Source organism: Chiroxiphia lanceolata, chromosome 10, assembly GCF_009829145.1.
Source record: "Chiroxiphia lanceolata isolate bChiLan1 chromosome 10, bChiLan1.pri, whole genome shotgun sequence".
NCBI classification, from domain to species: Eukaryota; Metazoa; Chordata; class Aves; order Passeriformes; family Pipridae; genus Chiroxiphia; species Chiroxiphia lanceolata.
Window position 1 is genome coordinate 5759255 of NC_045646.1, and position 22364 is coordinate 5781618.

The 22364-nt window shown below is 37.7% G+C and overlaps 1 protein-coding gene across 7 annotated transcripts in view; it reads left to right on the forward strand.

Moving 5' to 3' along the window:
- The window catches only part of NLGN1 (neuroligin 1), a 433184-nt gene that overhangs the window by 405172 nt on the left and 5648 nt on the right, over positions 1–22364 (forward strand). For 5 of the 7 annotated variants that reach the window (XM_032698022.1, XM_032698021.1, XM_032698020.1 and 2 more), the window contains 2 exons: positions 16378–16590; positions 21433–22222. In XM_032698022.1, the coding sequence (XP_032553913.1) occupies positions 16378–16590; positions 21433–22222 (1003 nt within the window). The remainder of the gene's footprint in view (positions 1–16377; positions 16591–21432; positions 22223–22364) is intronic. The other 2 variants (XM_032698023.1, XM_032698025.1) reach the window with 1 other exon arrangement.

Here is a 22364-nt window from a genome sequence, read left to right on the forward strand (position 1 = left end):
TATAGGAGGAGGGGATTATGGGTTTGTATCTTAAAATACCTTCCCTGACAGAGAAGGTGGGTCTGCTATGGATGAATAATCTGTTAGCATAAATTATTGTTATTTTCAGTGGTGGTTTACCAGGTATATGTATCAAAGAGTGATACAGTCTGCTTGATTTTATGGTACATTAACTTTGCCAGAATGCATTTATTATATTTAAAACCTACTAGGTGCCTGCAGTGGGAACAAAGATTGCGTAATTATTTTTTCTTTAGCTTGTGGGAAAACAAATGCCTTGAATATAAAAGATTCAAGGGGTGAAAAGTTCATTCTGTTCACCCCTCCATCAAGAGAGTGTAGACAAAAGGTAATCTGATTACTAATTTGAAAACAGATGAAAGGAACCAATATAGTGATGAAATAACTGCTACTTCCATTTCTTCCCTTTCTGTTATTGGAAACAGTAAATAGATTCAACAGTTGAGCTGTGAAGCAAATTTTTCATTATTTTATAATAAGCATCTTCCCCAATCAATTAATGGCTTTGGAATAAATAGCTTCAGATTTTGATTTTAAAACATATACGTGAGATTTTCTTGCTACAGCAGTAAACAGCAGGAAATGTACCAATGTACAGACTCTGTTTTAAATGAGGAATGCAGAGTCTATGAAATTAATGGAAATATCTTCATTAAGTTCACTGCCTTTGCTGCTTCAGAAAACAATAATTTGTTCTGGAAAGCATTGCAAAATCCCCATGGGCAAATTTATCGGAAGTGACAGGTAAGAATTTCCATTTTGGATGGCTTTTCCATACAGGTCTTGGGTGTGTTCATTCTTCCATCCCACATTTATTATCTGAGCTCTTATCATTTATATGATAATAACAGTGCCTCCTCATTTACTGTGGTTTGTGCCCTGGCCAATACCTGCTCTGTCTATGTGGGGAAGGGGTATATGTATGGATACTGTGACATGCAGAAAGCTCTCTGATCTTTATTTGTCAACAATGAAACTCATTGATCCTGATATATACGTATATATTACAAAAAGAGAAAAAAATAAACTCATCACTAAATTTTTAAAGCAGAGAACATGTTCCTGGTTTCACAGCCCTTCCTATGCTATGAAAAGGAGAAGGAATTCACATGATACATATTTAAAATGTAAGAAGCCTGGAACCCCCCAAGCGATAGCAAGTTTTTGACTGTCCAACTATAGCATTCTTTCACTCAACACTTTTTTTAGCACATAGCACCTTTTTTTTTTCATGCTCTGTATCTATTTTGACATAGTTCTGGGAAGAAGGACAAAGGTAGAAGGAAGAATAAACTCTCCTACTTGGCCTGTTCCCAACAGCTATCAGGCAGTGATTTACAGTATTAAAGTAAATATTTTTCATAGCTTGTACAGCAGTATTTGTGTTTAGTCCCTTTTAGTGTGAGATATAACACATTGTTGACTATGATGAATACATTCTGGGAAACAATAGCTGGGGCAGTGCACAGCAGTATTTAAAAATGGTTTGGAATGAAGCAGCAAACAAAGAATTGAAAAAGTCTTGAGCGGATTGGGGGGGGAAAAAAACCCAAACAGATAACAGTTAGATTAGATCCACCTTCATATAGACTGTCATAGCTGGAGATTGACTTATTGAGAGCAGGGGAGAGCACAGTATTCCAGCCACTGTAATGCTTTTAAGTGGTCTTCTATCATGCTGTTAAATAGTCTTCCAAACTTGCAACAAAGAATTGCAATTTTGAGAAGACACAGTAGAAGTTCTAATTTCTACCCTAGAAGGAAAAATATTGTCTTAAAACTACTGAGACTACTTCTAAAGATTCAGGGACTTATTCTACTTACTTCCCAAATCATATGTGATTTTTCCATGAGAATTAACAAAATGATTTGTCATCTTCTTTGAATTTGAATTGATGGATCACTGAAAAGCAAAACATGTGGTACATTTTGTTCTGATGGAGAAAACAGCAACAATACACAGAGTGACACTAAATGAAACTGGTAGTCGTTGAGCCACTCCCTTTCTACAGTCTATGCAGTCAACCCATCACTGCTGTTTTCAGAAGTTAACAAATGAAAAGAGATGAACTTTCTTTCTTCAGTGACTGTCTCCTGAGTAAAGAACAAGAACATAAGTACTTTAACTGTCAAGTGATGTTCTACACCGGTGACTACAAATAGAAAGTTATGCACATGTTATGTTAGAAGCTGGGAAATCATATAAAGATTAATCAAGCCAGCACATCAACTCATTGTATCACACTGATCCTCCACTGAAAACAGCTGGTATTTTGCTAGAAGTACTTTGCCAGAAATGGGACGTGATTCAATATTGCAGTGTCAGATATGCCTTTGTTAACTGAAGCAATCCTCAGAGTCAGCAGGATTAATGTTGAGTATAAATACATTTTCTTACAAATCTTAAGCAGACCAAGAATGCAATCCATTGCAATCAGCAGATGCGTTTTACACTCAGTAACTTCATCAGGATGTTGCTTGAGATTGATGGTAATTACTGATGTGTCATTTGGGGTATGTTGTCCATTAAAACTCAATTTATTTCATCAGTTAGCACCCAACTTACATTATGCAGTATGTTAAAAGAGCATTCACACTGCAATTGTAAAGGTGGGTATGTGGTTTAAAAAAAAAAAATCTTCAAAATATAATGGCACAATAATTCTCTATTTCATTGCTTAAATCTACCAGATCCTATTTCTGTCCTTGCAATTCAGAGCCAGGTTCAACTACCTCTCACACCACAGCTTTCCTCTATAATCTTGGCATGTCACTCCCCTCTTTGGGCTATCGCCTTGTTCCTATATCTGAGTATTGCTATTATCTAATTATTCAGGGTGAGGATAAAAACATAACATGCTGTAAACCATCCTGATTCCAGAGTAATTCAAGGCAACACATAAATGTCATAGAAAAGAAGGAGAGTAATAGACCATTCACATTTTTTTCCTTCAACCTTCTCCCTTATGGAGCAAATCATAACTGAAATCAAAGGAGACTCTGGGACTTGGTCTTGCTCATGTGCCCTGTGGAAATGTCTGGCTTAGAGGACAGAGTGGTGGCAGGTGTTGTGCAAGGAGGTGCAACAGCTCCAGGAGAATGCAGTATCCTATAACTGAAGGGTTTTTGAACCTTTTTTTTTCTTTTAAAATTATGATGCTGCAACAACATCAGCAGAAATCTGCTCCTTAGTCTCCTAAGATGTGAATTGAACTGGTTTAATAAACTCTCTTTTAATGCTATTTCACATCTTGATTCATTTCCTTTGCACAAAACTTTTCTACCTCTAACCTTTTCTACCTACTAACAAAATTTAGCCCAGGGCTGTAGTGAGGTTTTAAGCCATTTACAATAATAAAAAGCATCTAAAGTCACCAGTTAATACTGTCTGCAATCTTTAATTTCAGGTCAGGTGGCTTTTCGTCCTATGAGTTCATACTTTCTCCCTTCAGCCCATGTAAATGAATGAGGTTTACTGGCATAGTCCTGCTTTCCATAGCTAATGATATTTCTTGGACTGGAATGAAACATTTTTTCACTGTAAATAACAAAGATAGCACTGTGCTGTCCATGCAAAAAATATTGAATTTAGTGACAAGCTTTGAATACATAACATAATCCCTTGAAGGCCCAAACTCTGTGACTTTTCTCCCCTTGAGTGTATCTTTCTATGCAGTTAAGGAGGCTCTTTTCAGTTACTTAAGAGAAATAAGTGCAGGAGAATAGAGCCCTAAGAAATGAACATTAGTTATCCCAAAAGGGACCTAGTGAGAATGGAAGCTTAAAAGGGTCTACACAGTTTAATTCATGTACCATCTGTTTTTGGGAAAATTAGCACAGATTAGATTTTCCAACTCATCTGAGGCTAAGAAAGTGCCTTTAGAACCTGTAGTATTTGCTTAAGTATTAAAAACAAATTAGCACCGTTTTACTTACCGTGTGAATCCTGTGCATATTAGTTCCCTTTGGAGTAAGCTATAAGAATTGTAGCAGCAAAATAGCAAAGTGATGTCTCTCAGCAAACCATTCCTTGCCAATGTTTCTTAGCTGCTTTATAGAAGTGCTTGACATTCTTGTCCTCTTCTGAGCACTGTTTTGTTAGACGTGACCATTTTGTATAAATTCATTTCTTCCTCAGGGCTGAGAGTGTGTTCCCTGCGACCTCTGACTGGTGTTCCTTCTCTCAGTTTGGCTGTAAGTGGGTGTTGTAAGCTGAAAGACATCTAATTTAACCCAAACATGAGTAACTGAAGAATATTACCCTCCTGATAAAAGAATCCTCACACTCAAAGACCGTGTAATTGTATTATATCGAAGTACTACATTATAATTACACAATGGCTTTCAAAAAAAAAATAAATTTAAATTTTAAAATATTCGACAGAAACATGAAGTAACTTAGATTTTGCTGGATTTTTTTTCCCTCACTTTGGTACTTACCAGACTTCTGTGTTCTGATGGCAAAAAAATGAAACTAGATGAGGCTGTTGTGATACCCTCTAACTATGCAATATTGAATACCTGACTTCCTGCTGTGGACTGAATATAGGGGCAGTAAATGCAAAGTTAGCATCTTTAACAGTGTATTTACCTCAGCTGGACTCTGGTTTTCTTTCACTCTATTTGTTGCAGAAATCTTTAAATATAGAGCAATCTCAGTTATTGGAAGCTGGATGGCACATGTACACACATTTCTCTTGCCAAAGATTCCCAGGCTCTTACTTCAGCTTTCAGTCGTCTCACATAATTATATGAAATATAATTATTTTATGCTACCCATGAAATATTACTTAGTTTAGACACTTTGTTGACGCTGTATGGTTGATGCTGTATCTATGAATGTACTTAATAATGTGATGGTTTTGCATATCTCAAAAGATTAATGGCCTGGAATTACATCCTTGCTTGGTATGACTGTCAGATTTTCTTGACACGACTAGAATTAGTTAGATTTAAAAGAGCAATGAGCCTGGTCCATCATTTTCAGATGATGTAGTGGTAGTGCATATAATACTCATTACGGAGTAGGATGACAGGATACAACACCCAACAGAAAACTATAGTTCTGCATTTAGTTGAGGCTACAATAGGCAACCTTTCAAAGAATTCTCTAATTATAATAAAAGTTGCCTTTCAGTGACCAACTAAAGATTTTAGATTGTCATGGCAAATGGTACAGGCACTTTTGTGATGGTACTTTTTTGGTGAGTGAAACTCTACGTAGTGAAGCCTGAGGATCAACGTGCTGATAGCATGAGGTCTGTGCGTGCCCACGTGTGTGAAGTATTTGTTCACAGCACCTGTAAATAAAGGCATTGCAGCTTTGCTTTTGTGGTATCGAGGTGCCAGCTGAAAAGTGGAACTCAGAGTACTACGACGTTTGTTCCAGTGCTCCAGAAGCCCACTGTGAGTTAATCGGCGATTTTTCACAGACGACATCTAATCTATAAGTTTAAATTACTTTTCACTCCTATTATGCCTTAATTGAAGTGCACCAATGTGAAACTGCAAGAGATGGAGCTTCAGTAATTCTAGCCTCAATTAAGTTTGTGTGGATTTGAGTCTTTTTTCCTTCCTTTTCCTTGGACTGGGGATGATTCTTTGACACCTTGTGTTTATTCAAACTATTGCTAGAAAAGTTAGAGGATATGTATATGACCAGGTATTCTATAAGACCACTCCGAAGAGATAGGCAGGAGTTGTGTGTATGATTTATAAATTAATACATGTCTTTTATGTCCTACTGTTTTGCTTAAAAGCTGTACCACCAGCAGCAGCCAAATCCCTCAGGATTCTGCTGGGGAGGAATAGTTTAACAGCAATCATTTTTTGCGTAAATGGCAGTTACTATCTCTATAACAGCTACCCTCATCCCATCCTTGACTTTTCTTCAGCTCCCTGCCTATAAGACACAAAATGTGTGTTGCAGCAGACTAAAATCATAGTGAAGAAATAAAGCACCTTGCTATATGGAACAGGAAATTCAGACACAGCAGATAGCAAAAGTTGTACTAGGAGAGGCAGGATGCTGTGTAAAAAATGAACAGGCATATGGTGATGCAGTTAATTCTTAGTTACTTCACATTTTACCAGAACTGATATATATTTACCAGAAAATTAGATTTGATGCCTCTGTCTGGGCATATATGCTCTTACAAATGTTTCTGGCGTTCAGTTAATGGCAATGAAAGCAGCGTAAGAATCTCACTAGCACAAGCCTGTGGATTAAAATAGTTGTTTGCAACATATTTTTGTTACAGACCTTCCAAGTTTTCCTTCGTGGCTCAGATGGTCATAAAGTATGTTTGTGTTTGCTTTTAACTGGTTTACTCCTCTGAGTGATTTTTGGCCCCGGAGAAGTAGCCCACAGACTTTGAGAGGTCCACAGGTATAAACGGAAAACCTACTATATTTCTTAGCTTTCTCATTGTTGGACATGACTTTTTCTCTGAGTAAGAATATATTCAGCATCTCTGCCATCACAAACACAAAAGGCAGCTGCTGTGATATACACCTTGATGTGCTATAATTATGATGGTGTTACACTGTGCTGCAACGTGCCTCACTTCACCAGTCAAACTGAAACTGGGTTGCTGCTTTTTCTACTTACTTTTTCTTATAAGAAGTTGTTCTGATATGCAGGCTAAGATAGCCACACGTGCAGTGACTTCAGTAAGACAAATATACCTCTAGTTTGAAGGGACAGAGCAGAATGTCGTCCTCCTTGTCCCTGCAGTACAGCAGCACAGTGTATTGCAGCAGGGAAGCAGGTGTGGGTGTGATGCCACAGGTAGGTCAAGGAGTTATTCAGCCACAGAGCATCTGGAGAGAGCGTGGCAGGTTGTTATCACCAGGGTAAAAATACTGCCAGGTATTCCTGAGGATTTGTCAAGTGATAAATTGATGGTGTGCCCCAAGAGCATTTCAAAGAGCACAGTGGACACAGATATAAATCCACATGAATAACAGAACTGCAAGAATAATGTTGATGCTGATTAAATAAGATTAAGCTTTGCAAAATGAAAAGGGGATAGGAAAGGCAGAGGAAGAGAGAAAGGAGGAGGATAGAGAAGGTTCATTTCTCAGGCTTTCTCAAAACTTATTTAAATTCCCAGTGCATTTAAAGGGTCTGTCTGCACTGAGCAGACTACAGAAGTCAGATCTGGATTATTTAAGTCTCACGTATTGTTTAACTCATGCATTCAGAAGCAAGACAGCATTTTGTGATGATCTGGTCTGACCTCTACCTGTACTCCACTGTTCATAAAACTTTTCTGAACTGAATCTTATCTGAACAGTGACATATTCAGAAGGCCTCCAATACTGATTTGAGAATGCAAGTGATGACATACTGAATGGAGTTCATCGTAAATTGGTCCAGTGGTTAATCTTTCTATTTATTTTCAAATAAGGAGATTTGAGTTCACAGTAAATTAGCACCATAATTTCTTGTGTTCTGATTGAAAGATTGCACTTCCAAACAGCCACTGGGCTTCTAACCAGTGATTTGCATATGCAGTTTTACATGAAGATTTCTAACTTCCCTTCATCAGCTCATAGAACATATATTAGCATTGATTGGACACTCATTGCAAATCTCAACACTGGAAAGAAGTATCAAAAATTATGGTGCTGTCCCTCTCAACGGAATTCTTAATTAGGATTTTTTTTTATTATTATTTCTAAAGTATGAATTTCCCTTCTAGTGAAATTAAGCCCATCCTCTCTCTCACTTACATACGTAGTCAAAATTCTGAAAAACTGTGTGGTATTACTGAAAACATACACTACTGTACAGCCAGAGTGACCATTATAAATCAAAGAGTATTTCCAGGCCTGAGTTAGAAAAAGTGTTCTCTGGCATATAATAATCAATTGAAATATGCTTTTGAAAGCTGGATCTGAACTCCATGTAGTTCTAAGTAGCTGCACATATTACACAGCTTATTATATTGCAAAAATTTCTCAAAATATATTGGGTAGAAAGACCTTCAAGCCCCATCTGGGCTATCTTCAGATAATGATTTTGCCAAAATCTTGAATGAAAAGGGAAAGCAGAACTTTATAGGGTCAGTTTTGGTCTTTAAAGCCTTGTACATTGAGAGCATTGATATTCATTAACTCCTCACTATAACATCTTTTCCAAATTTGCTGCTGCTGCCTTTGGTTGCATCGTCTGAAGTCAAAAGTTATGGGATATTGCATGAAAGGGCAGCATATCTCAATGCCTGTTTTCGGAGCTTGCTACTGAAAATGGGGATGCTGAGAGACCGCAGTAAGGGACAGATATTTGGTGGAATGTGCTGTGGGCTGCTTGATTTTGCATATTGCTCTACTTGAAGGAGGTAGGACTGGAACAGCTGTGCACTCAATCCTAGTGAAGACAAAAATCTCTCCCTTGGGACATCGCTTTCTTCTGCCAAGTGGGAGAGTCAAGTGTTGGATTTGGCTGTGGACTTTTCTGTTCTCTCCTGCAGTCTTTCCTTATTATTTGGGCTTTGGCTGAGTATTTTGAAAGGATTAGACTGTGGTTGATTTTTATTATTCCACACATTATCCTGTAAGATTTTGTTTTGCCCTTGCTGTCTTTTAGAAACAATTTTATTTATATTTTTGTTCAAGTTCTCAGATGGTGGTTCACAAGAGAATTGCTAGTGTAGTACTCAGTAATAAAATGTTCATTTTCTATGAAAATTTTGTATGCAACTTAAAAACACTTTAAACTAAAACTTGAGCTGCCCTAGAGCATGACTCAGCCATGTACTAACAACTGTGATTTTTACCTTGTGGAAGGCATTTAAGCAGATGTTCTCTGCTGGCACCAAAATTGCTTGTTTTTTGAAAGACGAGAATAGTCATAGATATCTGCTATTTTCTATAATAAACTCCATCTTTTTTTCCTGTGTTTTTTTAAAGAAGAAGAGCAAATCAAAGGTACTCCAGCTACCTCTTGTGTCCACCCATGCTATAATGTCATTCATTGGTCCTTAAGGCTCACTTCTACTTTCTGAAATATGTCAGCACATATCACTTAAAATCTTGTAGGATTAGTATCTGCAGCTGTATTTCTGAAACTCGACTTGCCCCTCCTTTTCTTTTTTTCCTTTTACAGTGTATCAAGAAATCAGTATTAAAGATCACGTCTAGTGGACTAACCCTATTGCTTATAGAGCTCTCAAAGTATCTCTGAGATTGTTATCAGACTTTCATTTGACTTCAGTAAAGATCATCTATAATAAGTTACTATAGAGCTGATCTCCCTGGTGATCATCTGGGACTGGCTGTGCTGTACTTAGAGCAAGGGGCTGGCAAGCAGAGGGCAGCTGGAGCCCCTTTTATCCATGCTCCCCATGTTGAAACCTGCCCCACACCACAACCCTGTGTGCAGGCATGGGATTGTCACAAGGACAGGACTGACACATCATTATTTTGCATAGAGAAAATACCCAAACTTTGAGAGCCTGCCCACAACTGTCCCAATGTGACAGAAAAAGCACGGTGGGAAATAACCACTGACCATGTGAAGAAGAGGCAAATCTAGATTTTCAAAGCGCTCTCAGACTTTCATCATCTCTTTAATGAAACTTGAAAGGCAAAGAGAGTCACTCTCTTCTCTCAGCCTTCAAAAATTGCTAGAAATTATAATCTCAGACTGTTTCAGCATCTGCAGCATACTCAGAATTATAGAATCATAGAACGGTTTGTGTTGGGAGGGACCTTAAAGATCATCTAGTCCAAACCCCCTGCAATGAACAGGGACACCTTCCACTAGATCAGGTTGCTCCAAGTCCCATCCAACCTGGCCTTGGACACTTCCAGGAATGGGGCATCCTTAACTTCTCTGGGCAACCTGTGCCAGGGCCTCACCACCCTCAGAGAAAATAATTTCTTCAGATACCTAGTCTAAATTTCCCCTCTTTCAGTTTGAATCCATTACTCCTTGTTCTATCACTACAGCTCCTGATGAAGAGTCCCTCTCTGCGTTCCCTATAGGCCCCCTTCAGATACTGGAAGGGTTCTATGAGGTCTCCATGCAACCTACTCTTTTCTAGGCTGAACAGCCCCAACTTGCCAAGAATATCACAGTAAATTTCAGAAATTTCTTTCCTTCTGTAATAGCTGAAGATTATCTTTCCAGGATAGCAAAAAAAATCTAGCTTCATCCAGATCTTTTTTTTGTCATTTAAAGGACTTTGATGTATCAAAACCTGTGAAAGAGAACCTGTGTTTGGGAGAGAGCCTGAGGGTTAGCCTGCTTAGGGCTGCATCACAACCAGTGAAGTCATGCCAAAATATCTCTGGCAGTGGAATGAAGTGCTCTGGTGTGGGACACTCCACGTTTTTGCAGTCTGCCTCTACACTGGAAATTTGCTGTAATGCTTTAGTGCTGGCAAGTGACAGATGCCAGACTGAAACAGCTGTGAGGGACTTCTGTACCTTGCAGTGTTCAGTTGGTTTAGTCTCTCACAGGAGAAGAAATTAGGTAAAAGACAAGGAAATGAAAACTTCTGTTGTTTCAAAGAGCCACAGGAAAGACCAGTCCTTTGGTAGGCTCCAGCCACTTCAGTAATATTAATTCAAAGGATTTAGTACCCTGCAAGTGTTAAAAATTCCAGCAGTTGAAGACTGTGCTGAAAAAGCACATCGGAGTTTATACATGATCATGCACTTTTTTCCATGCATACTTTCAAAATGCCAAAGGATACGGTGACAAGTTTGTGTATTTACTGGTTCAATTCTGTAAATTGTTTACTTTGATGAAATAGTTGGGAATTTCTAAAGGCTGTCTGCTGAGGTAGCAGCACTAGCCAGGGAAGTCACCATCCCTGGAGGGGTTTAAAGGTGGCACTTGGGGACATGGTTTAGTGGTGGGCTTGGCAGCGCTGGCTTAATGGTCTGAAAGGTCTTTTCCAACCTAAATGATTCTATGATTCTGTGATTCTATGATCTCAAACATCCAGGAAAGAGTGCATAATGATGTAGCATGATACTATGCATATCTCATGGAGTTAAGCTAAAATCTTGCACTCTGAAATCATTAATCTTATTACTAATATGTACGTGGTAGAGAGCTACAGGAACAGACAAGAACTTTGCTAATGTTGCAATCACTTTTCTGTATATTAAATGAATTTCATACAAAACTCCTGCTTGAGCAGCATTTTCAGAGGACTTGCTTATCTGATTCTCAAGGAGAGGTACATTGCAGATGTCTACAGAGGAATATTTTTCATGCACTGAATAGTTCATATTCTCCTACATCTTTCTTATGGGAGTTCCTAGCCCTTTTAGTCACCTTACCCCTTATCCATGACTAAAATATGCCTTAATATTAGGAGGTGCTGGTCAGCAAAGCGAGGAGCAGGATCCTCTGCTTCATGAATATCACGTATACATTAATGTTCACAGTACTGCTCATACAATTCCTTCAGGTTAGTTAGCTGATGTGAATTCTACAGAGATGGCTAAGATGAAAACAAATGTGCTCTTTAAGTTTAACCATCTCTCTTAAAAATTGCTTATCTTGCTCACATTCCTATCTGAGTAGGTATAGTTTAAAGGGCAGCAGAAAATTTCTGTACGTGGCAATTATCATTCAATAGCAATAGACGGTGTCAAACTAAAGTCCAAAGCAAGGAACTTGTGATCCAGAGGGAATATAAATTCTTCCCTCAAAATATGCCCTGTATTCTTCCAGTATGTATTGGTGCATTTATACCTGCACAATTTAACATTTTCTTTTAAAAAAAAAAAGATGACATTTGATCGCACAGGGAATTGTAACTGGAAACCCCGTTATTATAATACATGCCTAAGCAGGTGAGTAATATTAAAATCTTAAGTGTTACTGCTTTCAGAGACATAGGACTTCGAAAAACCCATTTAAGCATGTCAGACCAGTCTTTATACACTCTTATTTTTAAAGTAGCATTTGTTGCTGTGCATCTTCTCACAGGCAGATATTTTTTTTTTGTCCAACAAGACATTCTGTCCCTTACATTAGGAAAAATTCTGTCTTGGCCTTCCCTTCTGCATTAATTTGAATGTTCAAATTAGGCCAGAGCTTAAAGTAATTCAAACTGGTAAGGTTTTCAACTAAATATTTTAAGTTTCCCAAGTCCATTATTTTATTTACTCTTCAAAAATGCTGGAATCATATTAGAAAAAGATTTATCTGAATGGTAAGCAGAAATCATTACCCAGACAGATAAGCCTATAAAGCATTAAAATTTATCTTAATAAAAAATACAGGACCTGGTTGTGGCACTCTGTGCATATTTGTCTAACAGACATGTAACAGAGAAATGGTCCAAATGGGCTTAATAAATCTCTTTCTTAAACTCACAAAAGACCACATCCTCACTTCCATAATTCTATTAGAGTCTGCTCCTCTGGAGGAGATAAAAGAAGAGATAACCTCTCCATTCAGAATATAAAATAGCAATTGTTCAGCTGACGATTGGAATATTTCCAGTAGAAGGACTTAATTATGGAAAAAAATTAGCTCAATCTTACCTTTTTAGAGAATAATGCAAAACTAAGTTTTTTTGAGACTGTCTTCCTGGAATAACTAAAATAAGGAATAATTTACTTCCCTTTTTTTACAAGGCCAAAAGGTGGCAGAAAATGATAGCAGTGTTCTTGGTGAGATGACAATCCAAGGATAATAATAAGACAGTATTTGCAGAAAGAGATAATATATTTTAATAGACTAGCTGATGCAGTTTAAAAACAGAGAAGCTTTCAGACACACAAGCCCTTTTCAGTGAGAGCAGGTTCCCCTCTGTGATTCAAAATTGGGAGCTTAAGAACTAGATAGTGTGATGATTGTGTCATAGGAATGCATGGAAATGATGGTATCTATATTAATTACATCCTGAAAGCTCCTCTTGGGATAAAGACATAGCATATTGTTCCAATCTCCATTTTATCTAAGTGATAAATAGGGATGAGTACCTGTACCCACAGACTGACAGGCTGGATACAATGCTGTGTGTTAAAGCATTTCTCTACAGGTGTTTAGCTCGATGAGTTTATGTGTATTGAGGCACTCTTCACAAGCTAAAAAAAACCACCACCACAAACTGGAAAGAAAAACCTCATCTGTTCTATCAGTCCTATGTCTGATTTCATGACATTCTGAATTCTCCTAAGCCATGCTGATACCACTGCATACGGGAAAAAAGGCATGAACAGGTGGTGATATTAACAGGCTTCTTATGGTTCTGAAAAATGAGATAGAAATGTTTCAGGTCATGAAAGTCAACATCAATCATCATCCATCTTGTGCAGATATGGAAGTCAGCCAACGTGGTTCTTGCTGAGGAGGCGTGAGATATTTCTTTTGCATCAGAGCTGTTGCTCTGGACACAAGTCATAATTTGTTTAATATAGATGAATGAGGAGAATATTACTAATACTGCCTTTTTTTTTTTTTTTTTTTTTTTTTAACTAAACTGAAAGCTCCCCCTCCTGGCACATTCCGTGAACTGAATGCACGGTTCCTGATTACTTTTAGCAACAAGACTTTTCACAAAGATTCTTTAAAAGTAGTATATTTATAGTTTTCCAAGGATTTCACATTTCCCTATCCAGCTTCGGGGCTTGATGTGAACTCATTTAAAACCAGGGGATTGCTCTAAGGCTTTACCTCTAATTTTAATCTGTTGCTTTTCCAGGTAAAGACTTACTTGATTTCCACTTTGCTGTATATTACAGAGAGTAAAGAAAACAACTTTTTCAGAAAGTTTGAATGTTTGCATTTGTGTTCCTTCAGGGCAATTGCTGTATCTAATCTATAACTCACCATCTATTTTCCTAATAAATGCCCTGGAATCATTTTGAGAAATCTAGAGGATCTCGTTGAACCAAAGCTGCAGCTGTGATGAGAGCAGATCCTGACCAGGCTGAGGGAATCTGTAAGCCAAGGAAATGGAAAAAAGCAAAGAGGAACACGTTTTTGTCACAATTTTGGTAACTGCTGTAACCACTCTCATCTCATTTCCGCCTGTGTTTCAAGGACCACTAATGCCAATCATTCCTGAAATCCCTTAAATCAGTGCAGTTACTTATGTGCTGAATATGATAAACTGATTTGTCACTGATTTTCCAAAGTCCTATATTTATGCAAAGAAAGGGGAAGACTCTTCCAGCACATGTAGGCACAGAATTCTGTAGTTCCCATCAATTGCTACATTTTAATTTTCTTACAGTCCCTGGTACCATTCCTCAATTCCAAGCAGGCTGACAAAGGCAGTGACACTGGTTAGGGAGCTCTCACTAGATTTGCTATCATGTTCAAAGGCATCATCTCTCTGTGTCCTTAAAAACCATTCATGGGGGACAACATTTTACTGGAGCATGAAGAGAAGAATGAATACTTCTGGAAGGATTGTATGGGGACCATACTTTCACAGAGGCACTCACACCAACCCTCAGGCCACAGAGGAAAATAAAGAAGAGTGAAGCAGAGTAAAATGACATCATAATAATCTCAACTCTGTGCTGAGTTGTAATAGTAAAATAAGAATGAATTAATTAATTATTATTATTATTTCTTTTCTGGGCTTTCCCTGAATATCAAGGTGGTATTTTCTTCTATGGTAGCAATGCTACTTTGCTTTATATGCAGTTAGGTAGTAAATATAGCAGGTTTTAGTTGTAGAATAGTGATTATTTTAAAGTCTAGTATAGAGTAACAATTTACTATGGCCACAGTGAATGAAGTATGTCCATTAGACTTGGTATATTAGGTCTGGAAGCAGGAGAATTGCTGGCCTGGCACCCTATGCCACTTTACTGTTCCCTCTCCATGATAGCAAAAATCAGGATTGACCTACACAAGAAAAGCTTCTTGCCCTAGATGGAGCAGAGCTCAACTACTGAGGCAGCGAGGCCAATTAGCTTTCAGTTCAGCTTACAGTAGAGAAGGGCTGTTAGTGTAAATATCTACACATAGGACAGAATAGCAAATGCAAACTTTGAAGTCAAATCAGAGTAATAAAGTAACAAATGACATGGTCATTATATCCATTAATATAGGTATACACATGCACCTATCTGTATTCTTCTTAAATCCTTGCTTTATAGATGTATATGCACACTTGTCTTGTTAGAAATTTCTCAAAAGCTCCTTTTATTGTCATAATGAAACAGTAGGACTCCTTTGAGAGCTATTTGTCTGCAAAACTACTGTAAACTTCTTTTGAGTAGGCTGTCTGCACTCAAGAGAGTTAAATCAGTAGAACTTTGACAAGATTAGAAGACTCACTGATATCTAATTAATGTGGAAATAATTGTTGTAATGGTTGCATTTCTCTACAAAGCATGTACCAAAAAACAGTTACACGATTTAGGGAGCATTAAATCAGTTTGATATGCAAATGAAGGTATGGACTACTTCATAATGCTGGTATGATTTAAACATTTGTTTATTAAACTGAGAAAATTGGAAATGTCAACAAATGGGATCCAAAAGCAATGTCTTTTATCAACAGAGACTTTCTTCAAAGTTTTTACTGTACTCCTTTTGGAGTCAGTATACTCTAATGACAAGAGTAACAGCAATACTAAATGTGAGGGTACTGCTGGGAGTAAAGTGTGAAACAGTTGTTCCTGCACCTCACATATTCCACAGCTTTTTCTCCACTAGGAATAAAAGGGAGCAATTGTAGTGCACTCCAGATTATCCCTGAGCTCCTATCTTTTTGCTGTTAAGGGGTCATGGAAACAACTTAAATTGTCTTTATCCACTTAATGTAGATTCAATTAACTCAGGTTAATGACTACGGGACGGAGCTCAGGGAGTTGAGAGCTGCTCTCATTGTTCAACCCGGCTTGTCCTGTGACACAAGCTGCATTTTTGGGTGGAGAAAAAAGTAAAAGGTGATATGTTGCCAAGATATGACCAAACAGAGTCTACAGGGAATCATTGCCTCTCAGGCCACGGGCAAAGCTCATGGCTGCATCCAAGTACAAAAGTGCAACACAGAGTTGACCAAATCCCATACAAAACAACTGCATCTTATCTATTTGCTAACCTTTGCTCTCAACCTTAGTACAATCAACACAAAGTCTTTGAGATTAATATGTTGTAACCCGTTAAGATTCAGATGAGTATTTTGCCTGGGATCTTCATCTTCCCTGCATTTATATATCATGGCCAAAAGAGTGAATAGGGAATAATTTGGCTTCAGAAACAATGTAAAATTCCAAATTTTTCCCAGGTAATATGGAAAATTATGTAGTTCCATGATATTTAACAGCATAAACTTTTGAAATCTTACTTGGAAGACTTAAACAGGATTACTCAGAAGAGCACTTGCTAAGCCTTTCTTTTTTCGTTTCCATTCACAGGATTTCTGAGCACCGGGGACCAAGCAGCAAAAGGAAACTATGGCCTCCTTGATCTAATTCAAGCTTTGCGATGGACTAGTGAAAATATTGGGTTCTTTGGTGGTGACCCATTAAGAATAACTGTTTTTGGATCTGGTGCAGGCGGTTCATGCGTCAATCTGTTGACTTTATCCCATTATTCTGAAGGTAACCGTTGGAGCAATTCAACCAAAGGTATTATGCAGGTTGCAAATTTTGACAATTTTGGTGTCTGCATGCCACCACCATTAGTACTATGTGATGTTCTGTATATTCTCTTTGTTCCTATGAACTGTTGAGTTCAGCTCAATATTAAGAAAACTTTTTATAGGCTGTACAAGCCTCCTTCTCCCTCAGCTCTTCTGTGCATGTTTAAATTTTGGGTCACTTTCTTCTTTTTCCTATGGAGCTTTGTAGAAACACTTTATAGTAGACTTTTGAACAGCATTTTCTTGGTGCATCATTTTTGTCTCTTTTCTTTCGTACCTAAGGGTGTCCTTTTTGGAAAACCAGTCAGTCATGCTCACGGTAGATGAGGTCGTCTTTATTTAGACAGTCGTGAAAGGCGTGTTTAGTTTCTCCTGAGAAGCAGAATTTAAAGAAAAAAAAATGACACAGTTTCTCTTTTCAGGCTAACAGCTGCAATGCTTAAAACTATTATTTTGTGTGAAGGAAACAAGTACCTAGTTCAGAAATCTTTTGTGTGAAACTGCATGAACTTCACTTGCTGTCATCTAATAAAAGAATGGTTGAATGTTTTGCATGCATGATCCAAAATTGTCAAAGCATCCAAGTTGCAAATGGATTTTCTTCTATATGTTTTTTCCTATTCCATAACTAACACCTTTTCTCTCTAGTCGAGGCAGACAGCAGGAAATTAAAAACATGCTGTTTGAGGCACCCAATTTTTTTTTTCTATGATTTTTGCACCACATTTTCACACAGTTTCTCTCATTTGCATGGCTCTTGCTTATTGATCACGTTACTTTTGTCTCACTGTTTTCACGTATTTTTATCTGTATTGTTTAGTTTTACCAGGGACATCACACTGTGCCCTGTGCATATAATCCTCCCCTAATTTCTATTGCTGTATCTCCACGGGGGACTAATTGGCCAGTCATAAAAACGTAATTCCACTGACATTAAAAGAGCTGCATTTACCCAACGTCATGGTGCAGATTCCACTGAGGTCAATAGAAGTGACAGATTCTTTAGATCATGCCATTACACTATTTTAAATGAGAGAAAAATATATGTTTTACAAGAAAAGTCAAGTGGAAAATAAGACTGTGGTCTGAATTTTAGTCTATTTCCACAATTTGATTTTTAAAATAATCTTTTCTTTTTTTTTGTTCCATAACTACCTGCACTTAAACAGAAGATATTTATAAGCTGACCTATAAGAACAAGATGTAAGCGTTGCTTCATCACAGTGTAACGTGAGGTCACACTGCACCATCTTCTTTTATCGGAACCCTCAAAAACAACTTTGTTATCAAGGGTTTAGTTTCAGGTGGATTGAGGAGACCTGGTTTATCCTCCCCTAAATCTTACATTATGATAATATTGGTCCTCTTGATATAACATGGCATTAATGAGAAATCCCATATTTACAGTATCTGGACAGTCATTTGTTGCCTCTTATAAGCAGATGTTACCATGTCATGTGGCAACACATCGCCAGAATTCTGACAGAATTTGTCTGGGGAAACTGATGCAGCAAATTGTTAACATAGCAGACCATTTGGGAGGGGAACTGAAGTTACAGTAAATTTTTGAGGATTTCTTTTATGAGAAAGGAAACCCATGCTTTGTTCAAATTTCGATTAAACAGAATAATGTGCCATAGCCCCATGTATGTTACATTTCTTTTAGAGGTGGTTAGACCTACCATGAAAAAAAAATTGGTCACTTTCAAATAAGAAAAATTATTTCAAGTATTTAAACATTTTCTGATATTTTAACATTTCCAAACCCCCTTTTATTTCATGTTATTTTGTTTCACATTCACATTTGAAAGCTGGAGAGGGACTTTTTACAAGAGGACAAGTGGTGAATGGCTTCACACTGACTGAGGGCAGATTTAGATCAGATATTAGGGAAAAAATTCTTCCCTGTGAGGGTGGTGAGGTCCTGGCACAGGTTGGACAGAGAAGCTGTGGCTATCCCATCCCTGGAAGTGTTCAAGGACAGCTTGAACGGGGCTTGGAGCAACCTGGGATAGTGGAAGGTGTCCCTGCCCAGGGCAGGAAGTTAGAATAAGAAGATCTTTAAGGTCCTCTCCAACTCAAACCATTCTATGATTCTATGATTACCAACCAGTCTCCTTGATAATCTGTCAATTCGGGTGCCCTCTTTTTCCCTGTCATTTCCCTTTGAAAGATTCCTTTGGCAGCTGAGAGGAGAACTTCAGCCTATTTCAAGATGGTGCTGTTTGTAGCCACCCACCTGCAAGTGGGCAGAAAGAACAGCAGCCATCTTCGGAAAGTGCTCTGAAAATATAGATGGATATATGCAAATTATTATTATTTACTTTGGTGATGCTTTGAATAGGAGTCACAAAGTGCTATGGTCCATTGAGCATTTAAATCTTCTTTCCATCAGTCTGAAGCCCATAAGAGATAATAACCATACACATTATCAGATAAAAATGGAGTTCTCCATCCTGTGAGGTACAAATTTCTTCCAGGAATTATGTCACAGAATGAAAATAATTTTTCATAACATTGTCCATTTTTCACCAACATGGTTTGAGTGGAGGAATATTTCTTTAAGCATTCTTCAGCAAAAGGAGGGATGTTTAGTTTCTCTTCCTCAGAAAGCTTTATGGCCAGAGGACTTGACCACTTTTTAATCCAGCATTTGATGTTTATGTAGCACTTAGCAAGCCATAGTGTTTATATCAGCATTTTCTTACACTTAGCTTACACTTTCTGTCCTTGTTCAGGCATATTTAATAAAGCAATAAAAACAGATTTACAAAAGATGCAAAAAACCCCCACACATTATGGAGTATCATGAAATACATATTTTTTAAAATTCAGCTTTGTCACTTTGTTACATTTATTACAATGCCTGGATCCTCTGTGGTAATTCCACTGACTCGGAGCTGATTTATGCTAGCTCAATATCTGACCTTATAAACATGCAAATATATTTTTAGCTGTTTTATAGATCAAGTTCATTCTTATTTTTACTCATATCATGCAAGGAAATAATATCTTGGATATAACTTCTCATAAATTTAAGGAGAGGCTGGAGTTTACATATTTCAGTCTCTACACCTATCTTATTTTAAGACTTTTAGATTTGGATCTAATACAATCTAGAATGATTTTAAAATTCCTCAGAAGCTTGTAAAATGTTTCCTGTCAGCAACAGATTCCAACTAACTTGTAAGTGCACAGGGTCTGATGTTGCAGTAGAGGCTGTGAAAGCATGTCTCTGATTGGATTTAGAGGCTATGGAAGTTTTCTATCAATAGAAATATGTTACTTATCAAAGTAAAAGCCATCTTGTGCATTATTGGAATACATTTCTGAAGTAAGCTGAGCACCTTCACTCCAGTTCCTTTAGTGGGAGTATCCAGCTATTCATCAAGCATCGGAACAAAGATGCATTCTTAGGAAAATTAAGTGAGTGGGGCCAGATGTCACTTCCAGTCATCAAGTAACTCTCCCAGAGTCAGTGGAATGCTTCCAGGTGTCTATCAGCGTAAGTCAAACAAAATTCTGACCCATATATCTTAAATCAGCATAGAATGTTATAGCCATTTTTTATTATCCACAGTGAACTATAGGAGGCAGGGTCCAGTATAAAATATTTTCCAGTAATTTGTGCAAACTATGTACTACTGAAATTAACTTTAATGAAAATAAATAACAAAAAACCAAACCAGCCAAACTCATAAACAAAAAAAAACTCAGAAAGGTCAAAGTTATCTAAATATAGCCCCAAGTTTCTGAGTGTTCTTTTGCACAAGGTTCAGACTCATAATCTCTTTCAGACACCAAATTACCCTCCCCAAATGGAGCTGGAAAAGTCCAATCCCCAACACAAAGAGAGCACAAGAAGTGTGCACAATAAGGATGGAGTTTTGATTGCATTAAATCCAATAGCAAAAAAATTAGATTGATTCATAGACTATCGAGGCTGAGGCTCTCATCCATGATATGTTTTTAAAATGCTTACAGAAGGGAGAAGAAAAAAAGGAAACGTCAGTTTCAACATATTTTATTTCTGTGGGTAGAATTCCTGGTCCAGAGTGCTAGTTAAACCAGCATAAATTCAAATTAATTGCACTGAAGTCTTTGGGATTTACTGCAAGTTTATATGCAGTGCTGGATCATTCTCTCTCCTCTAAAAGAATACATGAACATATGTTTAAATCTCTGAATTACAAAGCTAAATAGTGTAAAATATATCATTTCCCTTTTTATGTAAGTGTGATCAATATAAACCTGCATTTAAAAAGCTCCTTACAAGAAAGGATTTTGACTTAGACACTTATAAATTTAATAGCTGCCTAGTACCTTCTCATCTGTTGCTCCAGAATATAAACTCTTGAAATTATAGACAATTCAAAAGCACCTCTCAAACCAGGTTTAATCCCAAACAAAACATAAAGAAGTGTATTAGGTTTATTTATGCATGCAACTTCAACCCATTTCAGAAACTTGTTGGCTTTTCCTCCAGCCTATAAACTGCTTTAATTTTAGGGGTTTCTTTCAAGCTGTTAGTGTTATCCTACATAAGGTAATGACACTTCTTTTTTTCTGCCTGAGTTTCTTTTGAAAATCTGTTCCTCAGCTGGACTATATTGAGGTAGAATCATTTGCTTCAGCACACATTGCATTTATTTTGTGCACATTACCTGTAGGTACAACAGCAGTCAGATCCTGTGTATTTAAGTACTATTAAGATTCAGGTATCTCTCCTGTTGAAGTTTTCTGTTGTTTCAAAGAACTCCTTTGAATCTTTCAAGTCTGTGGCTGTTTCAAGGTCACTTCAGTAGTTTTCAAATATTTCTCCCCACAGGACTTTTTCAAAGAGCAATAGCTCAAAGTGGAACAGCTCTCTCCAGCTGGGCAGTTAGTTTTCAGCCTGCAAAATACGCCAGGATGTTGGCTACAAAAGTTGGTTGCAACATGTCAGACACTGTAGAACTGGTAGAATGTCTACAGAAGAAGCCTTATAGAGAACTTGTCGACCAGGACATTCAACCAGCAAGATACCACATAGCCTTTGGACCGGTCATTGATGGCGATGTGATACCAGATGATCCTCAGATACTGATGGAACAAGGAGAATTCCTCAACTATGACATCATGTTGGGAGTTAACCAAGGGGAAGGGTTAAAATTTGTTGAAAACATCGTGGATAGTGAAGATGGCATATCAGCTAGTGATTTTGACTTTGCAGTTTCTAACTTTGTTGATAACCTGTACGGATACCCGGAAGGCAAAGATATATTGAGGGAAACTATTAAATTTATGTACACGGACTGGGCAGATCGACACAATCCCGAGACCAGAAGGAAAACACTGCTGGCTTTGTTTACTGATCACCAGTGGGTTGCACCAGCAGTGGCCACAGCAGATCTTCACTCGAATTTTGGATCGCCTACGTACTTCTATGCCTTCTACCATCATTGCCAGACAGATCAGGTACCTGCATGGGCAGATGCAGCCCATGGAGATGAGGTTCCTTACGTACTAGGAATCCCCATGATTGGTCCTACTGAATTATTTCCTTGCAATTTCTCCAAAAATGACGTCATGCTAAGCGCGGTGGTGATGACGTACTGGACAAACTTTGCGAAGACTGGGTGAGTACCAGATAATGAATGGTCTTATGTGCAAACTCAGGATGGAATGATGCAGTGCCTTCCATTGTTTATCTGCGTTGGGAATGTCTCTGTACTTGTAGCATGAATAAGAGGTTAAGAATTGAGTTGGATATTTATGTTT